Source organism: Stigmatopora nigra, chromosome 10 (assembly GCF_051989575.1).
Source record: "Stigmatopora nigra isolate UIUO_SnigA chromosome 10, RoL_Snig_1.1, whole genome shotgun sequence".
Lineage (NCBI taxonomy): Eukaryota > Metazoa > Chordata > Actinopteri > Syngnathiformes > Syngnathidae > Stigmatopora > Stigmatopora nigra.
The window spans coordinates 5,408,548-5,434,476 of record NC_135517.1 but is presented as its reverse complement, the minus strand read 5'-3'; the positions used below and the strand labels follow the sequence as shown (position 1 = coordinate 5,434,476).

Sequence of the window (25,929 nt, the reverse complement as noted above, 5' to 3'; positions counted from 1 at the left end):
ATTTCTGCTGAATATCGAGAGAAATTGACATCATGTTCCAGTGATCAACAGTGTCTCTCTGTGGACAAAAGTGGTATCGAGCTCAAACGGCTCCTGAAGACCAGATCGTAGCACCAGGCGCACCGAAGAACGCTCTCCGCCTATACGTTTCTTCGTTTATCTGCTCGGGATACAAGCAGTCCCATCACTGGCCTTTTCTTTTCCATTTGCTCTAAGCTAGTGTGGAGCCATCGCCATGTTATCGTAGTCCGCTGAACATCCGAGCATTGGCCGCCGCCGAGGTAAAGTTGAGCTCAACTTCTTTTCCTTATCTTCATCCTCTTGTTTGCAGCGTAGATAGTGCGCTCCATAAATGGCTAACACGGTTTCCTTGCTAATAAAGTCAACCACTCCTTTTATTATTTTGTCTTACTAGGTGTCTTTGTTTTTAAAATCACAGAAACAAATCTCGGATTGCTCAGGTGTTTCTGATTTTAGTCCATCACAATGACAATGCAAGGAGAATGATCATTCAGTTTTCACTACTTTTAATGTTTTGGTATTTATGCTGTGAAAGCCACTGTTTTGGAGCGAATTGGGCCCGTTGCAGGTGCACAGGTTCCTGTTTGCAGACTCAATTATTCAATATTCAGACTTCAGTAATCCCTCGAATATCGCAGATAATGTAGACATGGCCGCGATAATCGAAAAAAACGTGAGCTAGAATCACCTATTTTTTCTACCGTACTAGTATTGCCATAACATGAAACCTATGCCAATGCACGATGCAGTACTATCCTAACCTCTTGATTTGTTGGATGATTTGTAGATGAGTTGGAGCAGAATCAGAGCAATTTTAACTATTGAAATAATTAAAAATAATGTTTTCGATCCTTCTATTTTAGGTGTCCCTTAGTGTGCGTCCAACATGTCTGATAAAATGTCCAGCTTCTTGCACATTGGGGACATCTGCTCCCTGTACGCAGAAGGGTCCACCAGTGGGTTCATCAGCACCCTCGGGTAAGCACATTTAATTGGTTATCTGACATAGTACAGCATGCCCTTCCACCTGCAGCCCTAGTGGATTGTGTACACCATTAGCCTCCCAGTATCTAGGGAAGCCAATATGGGTAATCACCAACCAGCCTTTAGGGTGGGGGTGGGCACACTGGTCCTCGAGGGCCGCTGTGGGTGCAGGTTTTTCTTCCAACCGATCCAGCACAGACAGTTTAACCAATGTTATAATAAGTTAGCCAACAAACTATCCTGACCAGTAGTCTCATCTAATAATACAATCTTGTTTTGGGTATAATTTCCTGTTAATCAAATAAGGTAGCAGGTATTGCAGACTGTTATTCTTGACATTGAAGGTCTCTTATAAAGTTGAAAACATGAAACACTTTAGCTGTCTTTTTTTTAACTACAAATGTGTTACAGTCATTTTAATTAAATTCTAAAATCAGGATTTAACATAGGGCATTTTGGTAGTTCATTATTTAATTTCTGTTTTCTTTTATTTTAATGTTTAGCTTGGTGGATGACCGCTGTGTGGTTCAGCCTGATGCTGGAGACCTCGGCAACCCTCCTAAAAAGTTCAGAGGTAAGAAAAAGGCCAAGAAATTGTCCTCCAAGGTCAGAAATCATTCTCACTAACTGCTGTGTGTTTACACTGAGAGCTCTGTGATAGACACTGCTCCATCTGTCGTGCTGTGTTTCTTTGGCAACAACCACAATACCTCTCTGCCCACAAGACTTCAAACAGGGAGGCCACAGAGAATTTTCAAGAGGCATCCACTAACAATGAAAGTAGAGGGAACAATTGCATTGATTTGTGGGGTTAAAAATGGAGAGAAACCAAATATCAAGCACCTTCTTAAAGCACTACATACAAGAATCCTTGACGTGCTTCTTTGGGTGAACTTACTATAAATAGTCGGTATACAGGAAGTGGAACCCTCAGTTCTCAAGCTAGAGGCTTTTATCTCTCGGGGCAGCTCACTCCAAATTACACATATCTGAAGTTGTTTAGTTTTCAGAGTCTTTCAGCTTTCTTTTTACTAAAAGCTGAATAAAAAGAGTTTGTTATATCCCTATGAAGATATGATTGACAGATTTAAAAGACACATTTTAATAGTAGTGGATTCCTGAGAAGGGTCTGAGCAAACATAGAAGCAAGAGAGTTGTTTGCAATTATCTTATGTGATAACGATCTAAGAATAAAGCTGTGCTTATTGATGTGGAAATTTAATTTACAGTGGATTATGCGCCAAGGCTCAATCATATCACAGTCTTTAACATGCTTACCAGTCACAGAGGAACGACTTACTTATAAAAATTGTTATTTACGTTTTAGTGTTTCAAGTGAAGAAAGACATTTAAAGTGGGCTTTAAGCTTTTCATATTGCAAACTTCTCATTTTATATGCATTGATGAAAGCAGAAGCAAAAACTTTTTTTACTGTATGTGAATTTATTAATATATTATATTTGCTTTGTACTAATCTAACTTCAGTTGGACTGTTTATATTGTAAATTATCAGCAGTACTTTGCCATGCAGACCCCAAGCTGTATGCTCACACTTCCTGCATTTTACTGCCTCATCACCAGCACCAATATGCTTCATAAATTTAGATTTTACCACCTTTTTTTATTCCCAAACTAATGCATGTGGAACAACCTGTGCCTGGTATAATTAATGATTTAGTTTTAGTATAATCTAACTGTGCTTGAGTGATCTCAAAGTGCCTTTGTCAGCTGCCCCTGATCAGAAGAGGCCTTTATGTCAGTGTGAGGTGACACTGGACATCAAATTTAGAAGGTGGATTAAGGCATCAGTGTGACTGAAAGCAGTTAAACAGATCTTAGAATTTCTAGGACTGCTCTATCATTTATTTAGTCCTGATAATCTTCTTGCCACCGATGCATTGAGGCAAACTATAATGTAAATTCATAAATTTTACGACTAACAAGCGGCCTCCAATTGCTGCCGATTATTGTGTCAACTGTTCAAAATATAATGTGGATTAACAGTCAAGAGACCACTAAAGTGATGCAATGGCCAATGCTAAATAGAGATATTAGCAGTATTTTTTGTGTGTGTCATGTGCAATAGTAGATATTAGCTTAGGGGTCTCTAACTGTGTCATCAGGGTCTACTGTTGAAGTCATTGCTGAGCTATGCTCAACATTTCCCCTTAATGTAAACACTAGCGGGCTTAATGTAATCATACTTTCACTCATGCAGCCTGTGAGTCATATTTCACACTGACACACACAGAAAAAAACTGTAATTGTTAATTAAAAATTGTAGTTTTAATTAAATGTACTGGCAGAGACACAACAACAAGTGCTGGACTTTGGTAATTGATATTTTACAACTAAATTATGCCGTACGCAGGAAGGGATGAATTCAATTTTATAGTCTCTGCTGATTCAAAAGTGTGTCCCCCTACATTTCTGTTTTTGGTCAATATTTTAGGCTTTTCACTTCAAGTTCTTATTGTAGAATTGCTCAAACCACTCAATCCCACACTTAGGGAATAGAGAGCCTTTCTTCATTCCTTACCTTAAAACGAACTTGAATTCTTCCCAACACAAATCAGCGTTGCTCTCGGAGACCGCTGTCTGCTGGTTAATTACCAGAAATAGATCTGTCTTCATTGCATTCCTTTCCAAATAAGTCCAACGTAAGTGCATAGTTTTACAGGTGATCATGATGGAAATGGCCAGGGCTGCTATTGTGGGATATTTGCTTAGATGTGCTACAAACGACTGGAGGTTTCTTCCATCTCTTAAGAGGATACACACTTTGGATGGAGTAGCATTTAAAAAAAAAAAAATCAGTTCATTGAAGCTGTTGTTGACTTAACACAGAAGAGAACTCTTATGCAATGAATGATTGTCTCTAGTTCCCTTGCCAGATGTTGGTTGCAGTAGATGGAGAGTTGGACATATTTCACAGCACAACTAGGGAATGTTTGTGTCTCGTGACATGATTTGGCCAAGTTGTATAGCTTAATAGGAGAGGGCAACTTTCCTCAAATAAATATGCATTATTATCTGTTTTCAACACCTTAACAAATTGGAAGAACTGCCTTTAGCAATCCAAATTGTAGAACTAAAATACTAGATACCATTTTGGAACATCATGTATCCTCAGTTTATACCAACGCACCTATTATTTGCGGAAAACATAATCAGGTCATTGGTTAATCAAAGTCTTCTTTGCATATGATAGGAAACTAATGTCACTTCACTCATTCACAAACACTTGTCTAATGTAATGGTCAAAAATTGTCTCAAAGTATTCTGGTATCCCCAGTTAAGTATCTGAAGTTATTTTTAAATTCTAGGAAGTCTTCTAAAAGTCTCCTTTTTACTGGTAACAGATCACGAGTTGACGAAACTTGTTGCCTTAATCTACAATTCATGGAGAGCAGGATAAAGAACTCACAGTTGGTTAACTTTGCAGCATAATCCTAAGAAGGAGTGTATCAATCACGCAAGAGTTCCAACCTGACAAAAACCACCATCAAAGACATACCTTATAAGTAGAATTTTAAAGCACGGTCAACACAATTGGATAACATTTAAATGGAAATGTGAACCACAGTAATTCCTTTTAAATGACAATAATGTTTTAGGACAATTAAAGCAACATAAGCTCTCAAAGTTGACTTTAAAACAATCACAAACTGATACATTTCTACACGGTACAGTGAGGGAATGTATGCATTCAGTAGATGTAAGATTAGCTGCACTGTTCCTGCACTATTTCTAGCGCTGTCTCTCTCTAACATTCTTTCACTGTCTCCCTACTATCCTTATTTTTTGGTCACTTCCTTTTCTGTGTGTGTTTTTAAATTAAAATCTAGGTCAGGCTAATGTAAACCATAACTAATTTGGTAGAAGGTTGACAGTATTTTGCAAGGATTAAGAGGCACTAATTTGAAATTATACGGTAGAGGATGAATGAAAGAATATGGATTTTTAAAGATAGGAATCCCCACCCTTATTTTCATCCCACTCCTCTCTCTTGCTTGGCCTTATTTGGACATGTTGCTGCTGAGAGAGTGAGAGAAGAAGAGAAGTATGGTCTCTACTTGTTTTTTCTTCCCACTTCTTACACCCTTAAAATAGAAGTTTGGTCTGAGTATGGGTGAAATCGATTTTAGCACAGCTGAAGAAGAGGAACTGTTCTAAAGATGAGTGTCATCATGCAAATGATTCTACAGTTCTTCCCTCAGTTTTAACTTAATGTATGAAAATGAGTCACACATTCACTGATAAGAGCCTCACATTATGTATTGTTGTTCTTTCTGACCTCATAGCTGTAGTCATACATGCTTGCACGGTCCATGCTGATCATGACCAAATGTTTCTTATGCTATATGCAAAATGGTTGCATACAGCTGCATGTTTCTTATCAAACCTTATTGAAGTGTCCCCTCCACCCCCAACTCAACTTTCCTTCATGAGAGCTCCAAATGTGTGATACATTCAGAGAAATGCATTTAAGAAGGGTTGTTTTGTGTGTAATGTGAGGTAAAACCATGGTTCTCTTCAGAATGATTCAGTCTGCCGGCAAAAGTGTCAATGAATAAATATGACAACACATGCCATCAAGGCTGCTGTCATTTAAAATACAGCGCTTATTATATTGAGTAAAAAAAAAATCCTTTCTTTTTGGGTAATATATGTTTGCCTCCTTGTAAATCACAGAGATAGAAAAAAAACTCATAATGCTGTCTTTGTCCCGGACAGACTGTCTCTTCAGATTGTGTCCTATGAATCGCTACTCAGCTCAAAAGCAATTCTGGAAAGCAGCCAAGCCTGGAGGGAACACGGACACAGTGCTTCTCAACAAGCTTCATGTAAGTGTGACCACACATTGGCCTTGCCGTCATCACTCTGGTGGAGGGCTATGCACATTGAGTTGGCAACACCGCTCAAGCCTTAAAGACTCAACACAAAAATGGGAGATTTTGTCAAGTTCTCACATATTTATTTTAAGTTTCGCAGACAGATTTAGCTCAAGCTTATTGCCAGTCAGTATTTTATAAACTTTTTTATTGTTTAATTATCACTATGTTAAATTTGTGTATTTTATTTCACTGTTTTTCACTGCTTGTATTTGTCCACACATACCATAAATATTTTAGAGATTTCCCATCAGTACTATGAGCTTGACCCTTCTGCTATCTGTTTTTACTTCATAGCATGCAGCTGACCTGGAGAAGAAACAAAATGACTCTGAAAACAAAAAACTGCTTGGAACAGTTATTCAGTATGGGAATGTTATTCAGGTTTGTCTTTTGTTTTTTAGTCCCACTTATAAAATTACTGTAGTGTACAAAAAATCACTTTGCGCAAGTGTACCAGTACAGATATTGCTGTGGTTAATGACACTAATAATGACGCCATATCTAAACTATACATCTATTTACAGTGTTTTATATATTTATTTTCAAACATTCTCAGATGGTTGTTGTGCATGTCCTTGTGCAATCGTTTTTGGTTTTGTTACCTGTGCTATAACAACTGTTAATGTATGTTACGTTAACATGTCGGACACCTTTTCAGTTTGTCAGTCTGATACTCCGATGTCAAATTGATTGGCATACTGGAAAATAAACTGGTCTTTTTCTCCTTAGCTACTACACCTAAAGAGCAATAAATACCTGACTGTCAACAAGCGCTTGCCGGCACTCTTGGAGAAGAACGCTATGAGGGTGATGCTGGACCCCGCAGGAAATGAAGGCTCCTGGTTCTACATCCAGCCTTTCTATAAACTGCGCTCCATTGGGGACAGTGTGAGTCAGAGAATACACACATTACCTTATCATCTTCCGTTTGTTGAATTTAAATAGCTCATGATTTTCACCAGAGGAGCTCATTATAAAACACACTAATTGCTGCATTCAAAAGTTAGTTGTCATTTTATTTTATTTACATAGTGTTCTGTTAGGGTTCACTGGTTATTAAACATTTGTGTGTGTGATCACAGGTGGTGATTGGTGACAAAGTGGTCTTAAACCCGGTGAATGCAGGCCAGCCACTCCACGCCAGTACACACCAGCTCGTCGATAATCCAGGATGCAACGAGGTCTGGTGGCACTCCTGCATCTTTTCTCAAGCCTTTTGAGTCCTCTGTGGGCGTGTTTGGCTGTGGAGAATCTATTTTTAACCGCTCTGTTATCAGGCAGATGATAGAAAAGCCACCATCTCTCACTATACTCTCAATTTTGTCATTTTGCTCTTATAAATGCTTCCTTTTAACACACGTAAACCCATTTTCTTACAGTGATTTTTTTTCATTGAATTAAAACAACCTAAAAAAAATTAACACCAAACTCCTATTTCTATTTTCTTAAGGTAAATTCAGTCAACTGCAACACAAGCTGGAAGATCGTCTTGTTCATGAAATGGAGTGACAATCAGGAAATCATCTTAAAAGGGGTTTGTGTAAAAGCTTAATCATGGAAAAGATACTATCTTGTAACATGGGACTGTTATCCCAATTATCTTGACATTATTTTTTTGGGTCACATTCCTAGATCTCAGAATGAGCGAAAAAAACAAATAGCAAATTAAATGATGCTTTGTGGTTCTTTCCAGGGTGATGTTGTGCGCCTGTTTCATGCAGAGCAGGAAAAATTCCTCACTTGTGATGATCACAGGAAAAAACAGTATGTGTTTCTTCGCACCACTGGACGGCAATCAGCTACCTCAGCAACCAGCAGCAAAGCCTTATGGGAGATAGAGGTAAAAGGGCAAAGGGATGGCTGGACAGTCTTTACAATTCCCTTCCTACATTACTGTTTACTCAGTCTCATGCTTGTGACCGTTTGTGCATGCATTAGGTCGTACAACATGATCCTTGCCGAGGTGGGGCAGGCTACTGGAATAGTCTGTTCAGGTTCAAACACTTGGCTACTGGGCATTACCTTGCTGCAGAGGTCAGTCTTGAACAGAATGCTCAAATGAAATATTTGGGATATAACCATATTTTCATACAGTAGACACATGATTATAGTTGGGTGGTCTAATGATAAAACATGGGTTATTTGCAGGTGAATCCAGAATATGAAGAGGAGGGCCTTGATCCACGTGTTGCAGTAAGTCTGTGATACACCTCTCATTCATATTCCTCTACAAACTGAGGGATCTAGCTATGAAGACAAGGATGTCTATGGCTCATAATATAGCAAACAAATGCTAAATACTACAAAAAAGGATTTTCTCCTGACTGTTATTTTAGGGTTCTTTAAATTTTTTTCATCGTTTACTTTTTGGTATTGGACACCAGAAGGTGGCAGTAATTTACCTATAACGATTCTGTAGTGGAAAGCGGTCCCTCATCCTTGCAGCAATCTCGGAGAGGTCAAACTTTATATATAAATTCTTATTGTTTAATTTTATATTACAAAATATGATTTTCCTTAACATATGGACTTCTGAGACATAATTTCTCGTTGTATGAATAACTCACAATAAATACATGGTTTCTGCTTCTAGTTGGATTTGGAGCGAGAGCCCTTGCGGACCAATTTGAGAAATGTACAAGATAAAGTCATGTACACACTGGTCTCTGTTCCTGAAGGAAATGACATTTCTTCCATATTTGAGCTGGACCCAACAACACTAAGAGGGGGAGACGCACAAGTACCCAGGTACTCTTAAATATTACGCAATATAATATTGTATGTGTGTCTCTGGGTATAATAACCATAAGTATTACCAATACTATGTAAATTACGATTTCAGAAATTCATATGTGCGCCTCAGACACCTGTGCACTAATACATGGGTCCACAGCACCAACCAACCCATTGACAAAGAGGAAGAAAAGCCTGTCATGCTTCGTGTAAGAATCTAACATTAAAACATAAAATTACAAATACATAAATACTTCATTTCCACACCTACACTATTTGCACAAAATAATTGGAAATAATATAGAGGTTTAGATATTGAGTGCGTATGGTCATTTGGTCGTCTCTCTATGTGCTCTTTGTTAATCACAGATTGGAACGTCTGCGTTGAAAGAGGACAAAGAGGCTTTTGCAATCGTACCTGTCTCCCCAGCAGAAGTGCGAGACCTTGACTTTGCCAACGATGCCAGTAAAGTGTTGGCATCCATTGCCGGAAAGCTTGAAAAGGGCACCATCACACAGAATGAGAGAAGGTGCCAAAGTGAAAACTTAAAACATGCATTTTCTCATTGAAACTTGTTGTTGATTTTCTCATGTGGACAACCAGGGCAGTCACAAAACTTCTAGAAGATTTGGTGTTCTTTGTGGTTGACATTCCCAACAATGGCCAGGATGTTCTCGAGATTACGGTCAACAAACCAAACAGAGAGAGGCAGAAACTCATGAGAGAACAGAATATTCTCAAACAGGTACAATTCATATGATTGTATCATGGTAAATAATTGACTGGTAACAGTTTCATCAAGTCTCATAGACACGTTTCCTTCATTTAGATTTTCAAGCTGCTTCAGGCCCCCTTTACTGACAGTGGTGATGGCCCAATGTTGCGATTGGAGGAGCTCGCTGACCAACGCCATGCCCCTTTCAGGCACATCTGCCGACTCTGTTATCGGGTTTTGCGTCATTCCCAACAGGACTACCGCAAGAATCAGGTACAGTTTTTTTCATCCACTAAATCTCCTTTCTTAATTTCTAAGCAGTAGCAAATTGTATTTTAACCTGGTTAACTACTTTCAAATACTAACTATAGTCTTCCAGTATCATAATAGCCTTTTAACCAGTGATGTGAAGTGGCCATGAATGCCAATGTTAAAACTCTGAAGCCAAAATATTAATAGTTCTGGTGCCAAACATTGCCTCCCACGGGCAAACTTGCGCAGCTGCATCCTAAAGTGGATTTGTGAAATACACATGCAATACAAATTCATATACATTTCACAGTGCACTTTCCTCAAGATCTTATTCCTTGCTGTGATGAGTCAAGGAAAACTTTTTTAATTGTTGTAATTTATCACATTTTTGGCCAAAAATCTACAGTTCCAGCCCACTTGATATCTAATTGCCTGAATGTTGGCCATGGACCTAAATGAGTTTTGAATAAATTGGCACTCATTTTCTGCTGGTCTGCACCCACAGGAGTATATTGCCAAACAATTTCGTTTCATGCAGAAACAAATTGGCTATGATGTTTTGGCAGAAGACACAATCACAGCTCTTCTGCATAACAACCGCAAGCTGCTGGAGAAACACATTACTGCTGCAGAGATTGACACTTTCGTCAGCCTGGTGCGCAAGAACCGTGAGCCCAGGTTAGTTAATGAGCTCTAATAGCAGCAAGGGAAACCTATTGACTTGATTGTCATGTATTTTTTGAATTGTTTTTGGATTTGAAGATATTTTATTGCATTGTAGGAGGAATGATTTTATTGGTGTCTTTTTTTTATGTCCAGGTTCTTGGACTACTTGTCGGATTTATGTGTGTCAATGAATAAATCCATCCCAGTGACACAGGAGCTGATTTGCAATGCTGTGCTGGATCCAACTAATGGAGATATTCTAATTGAAACTAAGTAAGTCTTACTTCCTCTAAAAGGGGGCACTAGTGAGTCAATCGATGACCAAAATTTAGTGGAAGGACACATTTTAATTATGTACATAAAAATATTCAAATAGTTCCTGTAACTTTTGAAATGTACTGATTCATCACAAAGTAACTTTAAATCAACTGTTGCCAGGCATCATATCCTTTTGCTTCTAATCCCCATTTTCCTTTTCCAGACTAGTGCTGTCAAGATTTGAGATAGAAGGGGAAGCGCTTGGAGACAACTCTGAGGAGTCAGAAGAGGATGAGGAGGAGGTATGGTTGTTCTGGAAGGACAGTAATAAAGAGATCCGTAGTAAAAGCATCAGGGAGTTGGCCCAGGATGCTAAGGAGGATCAGAAAGAGGACCAGGAGGTGATTAGTTACTACAGGTAACTAATGGCATTTTCTTTCCAAAATATTCCTTTTTTATAAGGTTTGTTCTAGGTTGCCTTTTCTTTAATATGTTTCTTTATTGTAGGTACCAACTGAATTTGTTTGCCAGGATGTGTTTGGACAGGCAGTACCTAGCGATTAACAAAATCTCTGGCCAGTTAGATGTAGACCTTATCCTACGATGCATGTCTGATGAAGATTTGCCATATGATCTGCGAGCCTCCTTTTGCCGCATGATGCTGCACATGCATGTAGATCGTGATCCACAGGAGCAGGTGACGCCTGTCAAATATGCACGGCTTTGGTCAGAAATCCCATCTGAAATTGCCATAGACGAGTGAGTCAAAACACAAATTATGACAATAATTTGCAATTTGCCAAGATTTAGTCTGCATCTCTCATTTCAATATGTTATCCTTATAGTTATGACAACGAAGGAACATCGAAAGATGAAATTAAGGAACGGTTCTTCCAGACTATGGAGTTCGTTGAAAACTACCTCAGAGATGTTGTCTGTCAGAGTTTTCCTTTTGCAGATAAAGAAAAGAATAAACTCACTTTTGAGGTATGGTTTTAGTATTTAAAGACATAAAAACTGAAATAAACACTGCCTTTTCTTTTTTTTAGGTGGTAAATTTGTCTAGGAATCTGATTTATTTTGGCTTTTACAACTTCAGTGACTTACTAAGACTCACCAAAATCCTGTTAGCTATTCTAGATTGTGTCCATGTAAGCACAATCTTTCCTTTCAACAAGGTGGAAAAGAGTGATGAGAGCAAAGGTATGAGCACCCATAAAAAAACAGCTAAGTAACAACCAAAAAAAATATAGGTTCATCTCACAGTTTTGACCTTTATGTGCACGTTGTTCTAGGCAGCAATGTCATAAGGTCCATTCATGGCGTTGGGGAGCTGATGTCTCAGGTTGTCCTTAGAGGTGGTGGCTTTTTACCCACAATGTCTATAAGCACCTCCAGTGGAAACACTGTAAAATCTCAGACTGAACCAGAAAAACAGGACATTTTGGTTATGGACACCAAGCTGAAGATCATTGAGATCCTCCAGGTTAGTTGCAAAGCAATGGCGACTACATCCATCGGTAAAAGTAACCTGTATGACTCCTTTATATTGTATTTTTCGACACAGTTCATATTGAACGTCCGCCTGGACTATAGGATCTCTTGTCTGTTGTCCATCTTTAAGAGGGAGTTTGATGAGAGCAACTCCCCTAGTGAATTATCTGTGACCGGAACAGTTGAAGGTCCAAACAATATGCCAGGCAAGCTCATTCTTTTGCTTCATCACACATAGAAATGGCCAATAATTTTACCATTTGTGCCATTTTAGGTGCATTGGACTTTGAACATATTGAAGAACAGGCGGAAGGGATATTTGGTGGAAGGTAAGCACATTTGGAATTGAGCATTCAGATGACAAAATATACTATGTATGTGTCAATCAATTCGGCCTGCACTTCCAGTGAAGAGAACACCCCTTTGGATCTGGATGATCATGGCGGAAGGACTTTTCTGAGAGTTCTTCTCCACTTGACCATGCATGACTATCCCCCTCTAGTATCCAGGGCCCTTCAATTGCTATTCCGGCACTTCAGTCAAAGGCAGGAGGTTCTTCAGGCATTTAAGCAGGTATCGTCCCACATCAAAAAATACTGACCGGAAAGATCAGCTTGTCTTTTTTTTAGTACATTGTTGATCCTTTCTCTACATGTACACAAGGTTCAATTGCTAGTCACCAGCCAAGATGTAGAGAATTACAAACAAATTAAATCCGACCTGGACCAGCTGCGCTCCATTGTGGAAAAGTCTGAGCTCTGGGTGTATAAAAGGCAGGGTCCAGATGAGGTCCTGGATACAGGAGATGTGCTGTGCCCGGAATCACAGCATAAAAAGGTACAAACTAAATTGTTTTTCGGAAGAAAAAAGAGACTATAAAATCCATCTCTATAAACATGTTGTACCAAAAGAAGCCATTTTCCCTGTAGTTTCAAAGTGCTGTGAGTTGCAGAGATCTGGTTTTAAATGCACCATAAATATGGCATATGTTGTCCTTCTTTATACAAACATTCATGCTGATTATTTCAATTGGATTTTAGACGGAATTACAGCAAATTACAACAAATACAAGCAATCAAATATGACCATATACAGTACACAGTAAGTAGTATAGAAAATGAATAGATGGATGGTCTTACAAAGGTCGACAATTTGCCACTTTGCATTTTTCACTGCACTCCTTTTATAAGGTTGTGATTTGTTCATTCACTGATAGTTTTAAATAACCAACTTGGATCTTGTTCCTGATCAATTGTAGGGAGATTCTGGAGGAACTGAAAAACAAAACAAACCAGAGAGCACCAGTAGTTATAACTACAGGGTGGTAAAAGAGGTAATCATGATTCATCAAGTGTTTATCAAGTATACAGACTGTCATTTAAGTGTTTATTTATGGATTTTTTTTTAAACACTGATAATTTCCTTCATTAGATCCTTCTACGCCTATGCAGACTCTGTGTCCAGGAGGGCCAGTCAGGCAGGAAGAGCAAGAAGCAGCAGCAGAGGTTACTGCGGAACATGGGGGCTCATGCTGTTGTCCTTGAGCTACTACAGATTCCTTATGAGAAGGTGTTTGTGACCTACCTATTGACCTAACAAATCTGTTGGTAAACTAATTGGACAAATTGAACTATTTTCTCACGCCAGGGTGAAGATTTACGCATGCAGGAAATCATGAGGTTAGCTCATCAGTTCCTTCAAAGCTTCTGTGCAGGAAACCAGCAGAACCAAGCCCTGCTTCATAAGCATATTAATCTCTTCCTCAACCCTGGGGTGAGAGATCATTGCGCCAATGACAAAAGGCTAAATGACATCTTATTCATTTGTATCCTGTTTTCTTCTTTTATTAATGTTTTTCTCAGTTTTTGGAAGCCATCACCATGCAACATATTTTCATGAACAACTTCCAGCTATGCAGTGAGATCAATGAGCGTGTGGTTCAGCACTTTGTCCACTGTATTGAGACTCATGGACGCAATGTCCAGTATCTTAAATTTCTGCAAACTATTGTTAAAGCAGAAAATAAGTTCATCAAAAAGTGTCAGGACATCGTCATGGCTGAGGTGATGTTGTCTTTGCATCTGTTAGTGTCTATGTTTGCTCTAACGTGTATTTTTTTCCTCCTTTAAATTTCTGTTGTTGTTGTTGTTGCACAGCTGGTAAATGCGGGAGAAGACGTTTTGGTCTTCTATAATGATCGCGCCTCGTTCCAAACACTCGTACTGATGATGCGATCAGAGCGCGATCGTATGGATGAGAACAGTGCACTAATGTACCATATTCATCTGGTGGAGCTTTTAGCTGTCTGCACAGAGGGAAAAAATGTCTACACAGAAATCAAATGTAACTCACTGCTACCACTGGATGACATTGTACGAGTGGTGACGAATGAAGACTGCATCCCTGAGGTAAGATGATCATCAGAAATATATTCTTTCTATGACATGTTGCAAATAGATTGCCAACAAATGGTTATTCAAATAATTACTACACTAACATGTCTCTGGACTAGGTCAAAATCGCCTATGTCAACTTCCTAAACCACTGTTATGTTGACACTGAGGTTGAAATGAAGGAAATTTATACTTCAAACCACATGTGGAAGCTCTTTGAGAACTTCTTAGTTGACATTTGCAGAGTAAGCAACATCTGTAGTAATGAAAATAGATCATTAAATTCATATGTAACAGAACTGAGCACCTTATTTTATTTTTTTGCAGGTTTGCAACAATACAAGTGATCGCAAGCATGCTGACACTATATTAGAACGTTACGTGACTGAGACGGTTATGAGCATTGTTACCACATTTTTCAGCTCACCTTTTTCCGACCAAAGCACTACGTTACAGGTATGATGCAGTATATATAGATAGAATACAATGCAAACAACTTAAACATGGAAACCGTGGTGCATGTTTTTGTTTTGTCTCTTAGACCAGACAGCCAGTCTTTGTTCAGCTGTTGCAGGCCGTGTTCAGGGTCTACCATTGCAACTGGTTATTCCCCGTCCAAAAAGGCTTTGTAGAAAACTGTATCAAAGTATTGTCGGATGTTGGTAAGATAAAACATGATTCTCTAAATTCTCTTAACCTGGTGCCTCCATTGAGGACATTTCAATGTGTTAGCTGGTTACATTTGTTCAACTAAGATCTATTGAATTTGTCCAATTGTGTGTCATTGCCAGCCAAAGGTAGAGCCATCGCTATCCCTGTAGATCTTGACAACCAAGTGAACAACCTGTTTGTGAAATCCAACAACATTGTGCAGAAAACTGCAATGAGCTGGAGAATGTCTGCTCGTAACGCCGCTCGTAGAGATTCTGTAGTGACAGCGTCACGTGATTACAGGAATATCATTGAAAGGCTCCAGGTAAAGTGTGTTTATCACTTTTACCTTTTCAAGAATGCGCCAACAGTGTTTGTGTGTGATGTAGGACATTGTGTCAGCGCTGGAGGACCGCCTGCGACCGTTGGTCCAGGCCGAGCTGTCTGTTCTTGTCGATGTACTACATCGGCCTGAACTGCTTTTTCCCGAAAATACTGAATCACGAAGGAAGTGTGAGAGCGGAGGTTTCATATGCAAGTAAGATGCATTAACATATCTATTTATTTCTATTTGGGTAGGGATAAAAGGTACTAATGAATGTAGTACTTCTGTAGGCTGATCAAACATACAAAGCAGCTGCTGGAGGAAAATGAGGAGAGACTCTGTATCAAAGTTCTACAAACACTAAGAGAGATGATGACTAAAGACCGTGGCTATGGGGAGAAGGTAGGAGATATGCAGCATATTCACAGAATACTCCATTCTATAATGTAGTTGCACACTGTTGAAAGTTTGCAAAGCCAAACATCATAAAAGTTAATTAAAAACACTAAAAATTCAAACTATTCATGGTTATCTTAGTAAATGTACTATAATTTACTGTAGATAATATACATGTTGTATTGCATATAAGAATGTGCATTTCTATTTAAGGTAAGTTTAGTGGCCAGTGATGTTCATGCGTTTCTGTGTATATATTCATCACTTTGGGTGCAATGTAGTACCATTTTACAAAATATTCTACACAATGTAGTATGTTTAAGTTTTTTTCTTAACCTGCAATATTTTTTTATATAATTTTTAGACTTGTGTCAGCTGTTTTACTCCCTTTTTTATTGTAACAGAACCTTGGAGGTCTGTTTTCCATTCAGTCATCCTTTCTGAGGCTATGACGTTTTTCCTGTTATTGCGTGCCATTATTCACAACAACAGCAATGACTAATTAATGCATTATGGTCATGCTGAAGAAGCTACTTAGTATTTGTATTCCAGCAAAATCCTCCACTGATCGTCAATAGTAACCAGTGCACAAAGAGAATATAGTACAAAGTTCTTAATTCTTTTCAGGGCACATGAGCAACTTCATCAATACAATATACAGAGGAAACAAAAATATTGGAAAGAATATTTTTGGTTTTAAGGAATGACAGAAGAGTTCTGCAAGTATCTTCTATATTATTGTGCATTATTTTATCCAACAATAGTAAGTGTAGTAATCAAAAGTAATATTTTGCTTGCAGAGCTCTGTATTATCCAATATTCTTGGCATAATAGGAATTTCTCAGAAATTTCTGCCACCACCCTTCTGCCAAATGAGACTAATTCAATCAGTTGAAATCATGCATTCACAAATACTCTTTTATGAGGCACTGAATTGGAGGAGTGTGTCCACATTACTCACTTAACTAACATATCACGCTGTGTTGTTGACCCAAGCTTGAGCTTCCTGGCCTGTTATCTAACCCTGCAAACCTTCTGCTCTCTTTCAGCTCAGGGCCTATGATGATGAGATGGATATGCCTAAGGTTATTTCTTTTTTACTCCCTTGTTTGTGTCCTTGGTTCTTGTAGCTTCTCTTTTATTTGTAGTGACGGTAGCTGCTCCTTCTGAGATTGAGTGTGGTAGATAATACGTTCAGAAAAGACCTCCAGTATTGGAAATAGAGTGAAATAGTTTAAAAAGATAAAGGAAAAGAGAGAGTAAGGGGTGTCTGTGTTGTGGAGAGAAAGTGATAGTTTGGGAATTACTTGTTGTTGTGCATTTAAATAAACTATTTGGAGCAATGCCATTAGACTACATTGGTAGCTCTACTTGCAAAATTAATTGGTTCCAGAACTATCTTGACTCAGTAATTACTTGTTGGCGTGATGACTCCCTGTGAGTGTCAATGTGATAAATCTGCGGGTGCAAGAGCTAATGAGTACTGCACTGCGCCCATAAGTTGTAAATAGGTGTGAAATAGGCTAAGATGCATGGATCACTTGATATTTTGTAAGTTGGAGAGCTTTACCTTTCTTGTAATCTGAAAACTTCATATGTAGAAGCATTCATAAGTAGAGGTACCACTGTATATGTATTCATTGTTAATACTTTTTATGCTCCTGCATATATATGTGCATACTTTATAAGTCATAACATGCAGGCATTATGTGATTACTCCATACCTAGTGTATATGGACAGTTTATAGATATCTGTCATACCATCTTCCATTAAACCCTTGTTGGATAAATGAGAATGATATTGGTGAAGTAATAATTGACATAGTCCATTACTCCTATTTTCATCAATGTTTGATTTTCACATGGCAGTGTTCCATCTAGCGCAGAGTAATTCCCCATGTATGTCATCTCAATGCCGATAGAGAGCGCTGTGACCGTGGGGGTGTGCACGTTCGCGTGAATGTGTGTGCGTGCGGGCCATATGCATGCATTAATGAGTTGTGCGGAGCTGTGACGACAGTGGCAAGTCATTGAGGTTGTGTCCTAGTTTCCCTGCCTTCAAACTGCACGATTCCTGGGCCCCTTCCAACTCTGGGCTGAGGTTACATAAGAATTCGGCTTCCCCCTCCCACCTCTCTTTCCTGGAACTCAGCCTCTCTGCTGCTGTGTGACCTTCAGCTGTAATTGTTGAGGATAAAACTGTGTGGGAGCTATTTACTCATGCTGTGTGTACTCGCACGCGTGGCTGCAAGTGTGTGCACCTGTGTTTGTGAGGATCCAAAGGGTGGAGGGTATGGGTTGGTGCATGTGAGTTGATACCCCCACCCCAAGCAATCAAACGCACCTGTTGTGTGTTATATCTTCTGTCTCGGACATGAAAATGGCAGCGTTGCCGCAAAGTATTTGCCCCCCCTCGGTGTTCGTCTGGAAATGTGGTGTCACTTCCATCACACACGGTACACCACTAACTTTGACAAGTATTTATCTAAAGGTGAATGGAACCACTAATTATTTTTGCAAGAATGCCTTGTATATGGCATCATCATATGTCATCCCAACACAGTTTTCTGGTTAAGTATCAAACTGACTAATTTTCCTCTTATACTCAGTGGTGTTGGGCAAAACAATACCAGCAAACCTAAGTTAAGGTCACAACTGCCCCTGTAAAATGTTGCAATCATCACGTGACAAACCCGTGAAACCTGTTTGTGTGACTCTGCTGAGCTCGTTAAAAGGTTTTTCAAATAGCACGTTATCAACCCCTGCATTCAGCAAACTCGTTTTCCATGTTTGAACACGAGACATTCAGTTTTGTCTTTAGGTTGTGAAAACTCAAGTGAATTCAGCTCAGGTGATTTATTTGGCCATTACATAACATTAACCATTTATGGCATTATATCAATTGCACATATTTTTTTAAATATAAATGATTGTTTTGCAGTATGCTCTCTGTCATTGTCCATTTATACATGAAAATAATCTCTTGGATAACTTCACTCAGCAGTCACATCATTAATAAATAGTATAAGAAAGCAAATTCCATTGGCATGCCATTGCAGTAGGGCTGAACAAAATGTCCATATACGTGTGTATGTATATTTATGCATGTATATATAAATATATATATATATATATTTATTTAATTTATATATTTTTTACAACAACCAATTTTCCCTCTTAACCTGGTTTGTGCGTGCATGTGCGTGTGCAAGCACGGTCACCATGCTATTACGCAAGCCCTCATTTAGAGTAAGTCATGCTTCATGCCTTTCTGCTCCCTTCTCCCTCCCAAAATACCATCAGATCTGTTTTTCACTTTTGGGAAAAGCTTGCTGCAGTTTTTGCATTTAATCAGGGTGGATTTTGCAGTGCAGATCAGCTGCAGTCAGTCCCCTTCCGAAACAGGTTGGCGGTAAACACCAATGCCTCTGTGTCCCGCCATTGACTCGCACAAAGATGCATTTGTTCCCGGACTTTGAGAGACCTATTTTAGAGAATTCAGTGTATACGTGCATGTCACATATATGTCATTTTGTTCAACTCAGAGTTGTGATTGTAACAGAGGGGATTTGTCCCAGGGAATTTCCAGTTTGGTAGAATGTGATATAGTCGCGGCGGATGTCGCAGCTGTGAGGGCTTACTCTCGGTGTTGTCTGTGGTCAGATTTGGGACCATCAAATGAATATGTCTACGCTTTATACTTTACTTGTGGGTTTTATGTGGTATCTTTAAAAAAAACCTACAGTTTCTACAAGTAGTAAGCCCATTATTTGTAGTTACATCAACATGTACAACCTTGGACTTGGTAAAACTCCTGTATAGTATAATATACCACTTTTTTATTAATAGATGCTTAAAATATGCATTATTTCATAAAAATTAGAGGAACAAATGCAATTTTGTTTTAGTTCCCAACTTTGGGAGTGCATTGGTGCAATTGACCATGTTGAGAAATTGTTGAAATAGCTTGAATTAAATTAATGTATTCATATACATTGTTTTTCTGCAACCCACATGCTTCCAATTAGTGTATGGTGGAGGTTTAAAATTTAGCACACCTCAAGAAATCCCAACACCTGCAAAATTGGCTCCTGACTTTGACTTGGAATGACCAGTTGAGTTGTGAAAGTGTCACCGTTTGTATTTCTCTCTTATACTCTGTGTTTTCATGACAGATGGCTGCTGTAAACGGTTGTCTCTGTGTCACTGGTTTAGTGACCTAGTTTCTTTTGGATAGATTATGCAACTGTAAAGCCTTCTGCCCTTCAATTAGCCAATCCCTCTCCATGCACTTTCAGTTTTACATAACTACTTCAATAGAGGGTTGCACTTTGACTTATTGTACATACTGTACAATGGCTTATCTTACATTACTTCAATGGGCCAAACCCCCCAGTTTAATCAACAACAGTATAGCTTTTTGGTCTGTTTTGTATACTGTATTTCATTATAATTAGCTCCTCAATATGAATTGCACCAGCCAAAGAATAGACAATGAAGAAAAGAAAGTTTTATCACCTAACTTTTTGTACCCAATCAACAATCCTATCAATAACATGACATTTCACTGTCGGCAAACTTTTGCATGGTATTTTGCATGAATATGTTTGTGTTGTGCTGCAAATTTGTGTGCATTTGCTGTAACTCTATGCATGAGTATTAACTTTCTCTGCTTGCATCTGTTTGTTGTAACATTCATCAATGCACACAGCAGCTGGATCAGAACCAGCCTGAGAAGTTGTTGGAGGACCAGAAAAGGGTAGGTGCACTTAGCCATATGGATAGAAGATGGGCATCATTTTAAACAATTAAAACTATTCATAATTTAAAAAAAACTGAAAACATTGATTATTCAAAAATGTAGCCAAAATTTTGAATATTCAATTGAAGACTTGTTTTGAGGTTAGACTCAAATGAGTTAGACTCAATTGAGTCTTAAAGCACTACTAACTTCTGGAGAAAGGCATGATTTTCTTTTCACACTTACTATCTAATCTTATCGTGACCTTTGAGAGCAGAGCTTCAGGAGCATGGCTTGCATAATAATTTGTTGGAGATCGCAAGGGTTTTTCAGACTTGTCACGTAATCGCACACAAATACACGCGAGTGAATACACACGTCTTCTCACATTTTCATCACAGTGTCCCATGGGAGGTCTCGTCAGGTAGCCATGGGCTGCCGTTGCTATAACAACAGCAAAGTCGTGCAGCTTAATGCTCAACAGTTGATGAGTCACCGTGCAAGGGATTTGGCCTCAGGTCTTTCTTAGGACAGACTACATCTTTTAGACGTCATTGGGCTTGGTCACATATGATTAGAATCAAAATTTCGGACAAGCGCTTGGCAACTGACGTAAATTGTGGGTTATGCTCATGTTTGGACCGTTTCAAATATTTAATAGGAAGCTCCAAAAAGTTAAGCAGCCTGCACAAGGCAATGACGAAGAAATCGTGTTTTGATGAAACTCCACCGCACACAACGGATTCTGAGTGTTCCCTGTTACCTAACCGCCCCTCCTGCCACATGGCTAAAATTATGTCAGTGCATTTTTCCTTTCTTTGCCTCTGATAGGGCGAGGCACTGAGGCAGATTCTGGTGAACCGTTACTATGGCAACTTCCATCGGAGTGGTGGGCGGAGGGACAGCTTGACGTCATTCAGCAGTGGCCCCCTCAGCCCTGTAGGACCCAGCAAAAAACAGTCAGGTGGTTAACAGTTATACTAAATGCACAGTTCTTTCTTGATTTCATATATCACATTCGATTGTAGAATGATGTGTTTATTGACATTACAGAGAGACATTAAAATGTTAATTTCAAAATCTGTAGTGTGCAAGGCTAGTATTTAGTTTTAGGAAATACGATCCAGTTGGAAAGTTTCCTTATCTTTGGCCAAAATATGCAAACATCATGTAGTTGTAGTAAAACAAATGTTTCTCGACATGTTATGCAAGGACGGCGCTCCCTGTCTGACCCTGAGCTCTTATCGTTTTCAGAGTTTTGTGCACAGAGCTGCTCTCTTTGAGCACGACACGCACCACACACTTATCCCAGTCTGATAGCACTGTCACTGTATATTATGGGCTGCAGTCAAAATCCCCAATACCCTCTGCCCAATGCTGTACCTTGAATTTGTTGGTGCTGAATAATAACATGTGTCATGAAACGTTGGATCTGGATTTCAAAGAAAGTATTGATCATCATGAGAGCAGTCATACAACAAACAGAAAAAACAACAATAGTGACTCAAACCATTATCTTATCTTATATTATTATTGTTAGAATACATTGTACAGGTTTCCCTGTCAGTGGTATGTTGATTGGGTGATCAAAACCCACTTGAATAGCCTTACAAATATGAAACATGTCTACTTTTATTTTTAATGCTTACATGTTGATCTGTGCTGTTTTTTTAGTGCTAGCAGGCCCTGGGGGACTTAGCCGTGGGGAAATGAGCCTGGCAGAGGTGCAGTGCCATTTGGACAAAGAAGGAGCTTCTGATCTGGTTATTGATCTCATTATGAACACCACCAGTGACAGAGTCTTCCAAGAAAGCATTCTCCTGGCAATTGCTTTACTTGAGGGTGGAAACACTACCATCCAGGTCAGTATGTCCCAGGCTCCTTAATGCGCCAGTACATGATTTGCCAAACACATTAACAAAATTTGTCAAGGTCCTCACTGTTGGTTGTTCTAAAGTATAATGCATGGCTTTATGAGTGTATATAGGTTAGTATGCCGCTATAGCTTCACACAAGGATTACATTAGGCAGTCACCCATACTATTTGTACTATTTCAATTATATATAAAGCTTCACTATAACTTTGTTGGACAGATTAGAAAAAAAAATCGATATATGTATATGTATGTATGTATATATGTATCTATCTATATATATATATACATGTACGTGTGTGTAAAAGTGTGACATTTTCAGTCTTTTATAATGCTATAGATTCTGCTTATACTCCTTCGTATACTCTTACAGCATCTTATGGGTTGGCCTTTTTTTGTTTTTTTCGAAGTGTGTCTATTTATTTGTCGGTGTGTGTCTTGTGATCAGTCTGACCATCTATGTGTTGTTGTGCAATCATGGGGCTCGTATAATCAGATTACAGTGAGGAAGTTGCTGCGGTGGAGATAATGCTTTGGCTTCACACGGCTGCGGCAGAGCTGCATCACGTGATAGGTTTGTTACATAAAGCCTGTGTGAATGAACAATGAGGAATGTCTCAGCCTTCAAAACATTCCTGCTCCCACTCCCTCGACTTCTCTTGCCGGCCCAAACTGGGTCATTCTGGGCCTCCGGAACTGGGCCAGTGGGGGGAGAAGGTGGAGGAAATTTGGGAGAATACAGTAGAGGGATTGAAACGTAACCAGAGTTTCCTTCGCCCTGCTATCCCCAAGTTATTATGAATGTAACGGTAACTTCCACAAAGTGCAAAAATGTGCCTTTCCATTTGACAGAAGCATACTCGGTTTATTTTTGGTATTTCGCTCTCAGAAAAAGATTAAACTTATATCAACTTAAGTTGACCTTTGCATTTCGCTGACCTGCCAGTCTGTGCACCTGTCAGTACTTCTTTAGGTTGCTCTCCCTTAACACTGTTAACTATTTACTTATGACCTTCGAAGTGAACACTAAACCAGTGGGCCAGATACCGCTCTTGTCAATGCTCCCATGCCAAACTGGATATGTAATAATGCCTTTTAGAGCTTTTCAGGCTTTTAGTGAGTTTCACATTCCAGTTTTTCCATCAAATTTCATGGGTTTTTAACTGTGTGAATAGAATATAAATTGTGATGCTTTTCTGTCTGGGAAGAAAAGACAACGCACTTGTAAAATCACCCGCTAAATAGAGTATTTTACTATCATTTTGCAAATATGATGAAATAGGTGGCGGCTCCAAACTCAGAGGCAGCCTTTTCCATTTGGTTCGCATGTGGTGCTGCCTGACATGAGGGAGGGGAGGAGGCAAAGAGAGTATAAATAGCTGTTACATAATATCCCTTTGTTGATGCCAAGTCGCAGAGCAGAAGGAGAGAAAGGGAAACGCTATGACCTTGTTTTTCAGCAGTCCGCCTCCACCTCGCACCTCTCCTCTCCGTCTCATTCCAATCAGAGTTTGTCACCATGGATACAGACAGGCTGTGTTTACCCAACACGACAGCGGGCAGGGGCTGGGGTGTTTGTGCTCTCTCTCTCTCTCTCTCTCTCTCTCTCTCTCTCTCTCTCTCTCTCTCTTACCATCCTTTTCTTGTATTTGTGCTTCTCCGTCATCTCCTTGACCACTGTAACTTCATACATCACGTCATTTACTCAGTAGGCTATCTTTGTCATTGATATCTCAACCCAGACGAGGTGTTGTGTCAAAGCTATTGTCATTGAGTGTGGCTGCATTAGAGCTGGCAGAATTGTCATGACTTAATAGTACTGGTAGCTTAGGGTTTTTTGACAAGTGTACCTTGGACGTCAACATTTTTACATGACATTTTTATCCTTGTATGGCCGCCATCAGTCAAATATAATGTATTTCACCCAGGGAAATGTATACGTCTGCTGCACTGACTGAAATGCTGTGCAGAGACCCCGTTGAACTCCTCAAAAATGTATTTCTATAGTGCAATTAACATGCAAATGCTATTTAATGGTTATGTAACTCTGGCAAAAGCTTCAGGCTTTCTGAAAGCTTGTGTGACATGCGGGTGTGTCTTTTCAACATTGGCATGTGCCCGTTGCCAGAGTCAGCTGACCGACTTCTTAAAAGTTTGTGGGTGTGGAAGCATCGTCTTGCTTGTGTGTGCTTGTGCTGGAAAGTATGTGCGTCTGACTTATGTAATTATACTGGGTGTGTTTGTGGGGCTGGGGTAGGGTCTGCAATGGTGAGTGCTCGTTTCTCCACACACTGTGGTTCATTCGATTGCCAAACTTACCCCTGCGTCACTTTAGCTGTCTAATGTATGACGTGTAGACATGGGCCTTCTGCCTCCCATCAGCGAGCACCGCAGACACGTTGCGAGATAGACGGTGAAAGCAACTCGCTATACTCAGCCCCCCACTGTCATTGGGGTTGTTTATTGAATGACGGCCTCACTCGGCAACTCCCTTCGCCAACTCCCTCCCTCCATCGTCTGCTATCAACTTGTTCCTGAGTGTTGACGGTGCGTACGTGCAAAAGAGCTCCTTCTTAGTGGTGGAGGTCTGAGGTGGGGTGGCGCAAGAGTCAATGGAATCTGCTGCAGGCCACAATCCCCAAATTCATTGCCTGAGTAGATTCAAAGTTACTGTGTTAGGAATTGAGCAGTTTCCTGTTCGAAACAGCTTTTTTATTTGAGTGTGCTTGTAGAATACCTAAACATGGTCATTTGGTGGTCAGATATGGAAAAAAAGACCAGAAAATATATATATTTTCCCCTCATCCGTGCCTTCAGTAGCCCAGTTTCGTATTTAACCTGGAAAGACAGGTGGTTACATAACCTTGGTTGGCCCAGATACTGTCTAACAGAGTATTCTGTGTCTCATCCTCTTTTTCAGACATCTGCTTTCTCCACGCCCCTTCTTTATTTTCCTTTTCCTTCTGGTTTTCTTTTGTTTTGTTTTTATTTTGTACATTTTAACTCTGTTCCACCGTGTCTCTTTTTCTGTGAAAGTAGGCCAGTCTTCTCTCTCTCGTGTCAGTTTTCACCCTGTTTATGAGGTTAGCTGGCCTCCGCTGGGTGAGGCCTTTGCAAAGGGTGCTATAGATAAGTAATGTTACATAATGAAAACAAGAGTCCAGTGGGCTAGCCGGGACATACTGTACATGATGTTGAATACTCTAATTCTGCAGGACCGTATTCCAGGGCAAACCCCGAGTTCTGCTTCTATCTAAGTGTACGGTACTAACGTTCCTTGAATTAAGAGACAATTGTTTGATTACTTTTAATAACAGTTCAAATTTTGCCACATGAGTAAACCCGGTTATCTTCATAATTGAGTTGCGCAAACCTGAATGACCAAGTTTTAGAATAAACCCAAACTTCGGAGTAAGCTAGAAATAAATATATAAATTGTTCGAATTTGAATTTTTTGTTGTTGTGAATATGTTAACAATAGTGTTTTGGAAGCAGAGAAAATCTTACTAGTCATTTTTGAATACCAC

General features: G+C 39.4%; 1 protein-coding gene across 1 annotated transcript in view; it reads left to right on the top strand.

The window, feature by feature from the left end:
* Window positions 1-40: 40 nt before the first annotated feature.
* Window positions 41-25,929, top strand: part of LOC144203735 (inositol 1,4,5-trisphosphate-gated calcium channel ITPR1-like) — a 38,547-nt gene continuing 12,658 nt past the window's right edge. Inside the window, exons 1-42 of the mRNA XM_077727308.1 lie at window positions 41-281; window positions 885-999; window positions 1,509-1,579; window positions 5,743-5,852; window positions 6,198-6,284; window positions 6,633-6,791; window positions 6,986-7,084; window positions 7,354-7,437; window positions 7,597-7,743; window positions 7,842-7,937; window positions 8,052-8,096; window positions 8,497-8,651; window positions 8,746-8,845; window positions 9,006-9,166; window positions 9,241-9,382; window positions 9,467-9,625; window positions 10,110-10,282; window positions 10,424-10,543; window positions 10,752-10,946; window positions 11,036-11,287; window positions 11,374-11,515; window positions 11,578-11,731; window positions 11,824-12,014; window positions 12,096-12,228; window positions 12,297-12,351; window positions 12,430-12,595; window positions 12,686-12,859; window positions 13,281-13,355; window positions 13,454-13,591; window positions 13,670-13,795; window positions 13,885-14,085; window positions 14,179-14,430; window positions 14,535-14,660; window positions 14,743-14,871; window positions 14,957-15,077; window positions 15,207-15,391; window positions 15,456-15,604; window positions 15,682-15,793; window positions 16,837-16,872; window positions 20,499-20,546; window positions 21,360-21,492; window positions 22,203-22,390. Of these exons, the coding sequence (XP_077583434.1) occupies window positions 908-999; window positions 1,509-1,579; window positions 5,743-5,852; window positions 6,198-6,284; window positions 6,633-6,791; window positions 6,986-7,084; window positions 7,354-7,437; window positions 7,597-7,743; window positions 7,842-7,937; window positions 8,052-8,096; window positions 8,497-8,651; window positions 8,746-8,845; window positions 9,006-9,166; window positions 9,241-9,382; window positions 9,467-9,625; window positions 10,110-10,282; window positions 10,424-10,543; window positions 10,752-10,946; window positions 11,036-11,287; window positions 11,374-11,515; window positions 11,578-11,731; window positions 11,824-12,014; window positions 12,096-12,228; window positions 12,297-12,351; window positions 12,430-12,595; window positions 12,686-12,859; window positions 13,281-13,355; window positions 13,454-13,591; window positions 13,670-13,795; window positions 13,885-14,085; window positions 14,179-14,430; window positions 14,535-14,660; window positions 14,743-14,871; window positions 14,957-15,077; window positions 15,207-15,391; window positions 15,456-15,604; window positions 15,682-15,793; window positions 16,837-16,872; window positions 20,499-20,546; window positions 21,360-21,492; window positions 22,203-22,390 (5,481 nt within the window). The 5' untranslated portion in view covers window positions 41-281; window positions 885-907. The remainder of the gene's footprint in view (window positions 282-884; window positions 1,000-1,508; window positions 1,580-5,742; window positions 5,853-6,197; window positions 6,285-6,632; window positions 6,792-6,985; window positions 7,085-7,353; window positions 7,438-7,596; window positions 7,744-7,841; window positions 7,938-8,051; window positions 8,097-8,496; window positions 8,652-8,745; window positions 8,846-9,005; window positions 9,167-9,240; window positions 9,383-9,466; window positions 9,626-10,109; window positions 10,283-10,423; window positions 10,544-10,751; window positions 10,947-11,035; window positions 11,288-11,373; window positions 11,516-11,577; window positions 11,732-11,823; window positions 12,015-12,095; window positions 12,229-12,296; window positions 12,352-12,429; window positions 12,596-12,685; window positions 12,860-13,280; window positions 13,356-13,453; window positions 13,592-13,669; window positions 13,796-13,884; window positions 14,086-14,178; window positions 14,431-14,534; window positions 14,661-14,742; window positions 14,872-14,956; window positions 15,078-15,206; window positions 15,392-15,455; window positions 15,605-15,681; window positions 15,794-16,836; window positions 16,873-20,498; window positions 20,547-21,359; window positions 21,493-22,202; window positions 22,391-25,929) is intronic.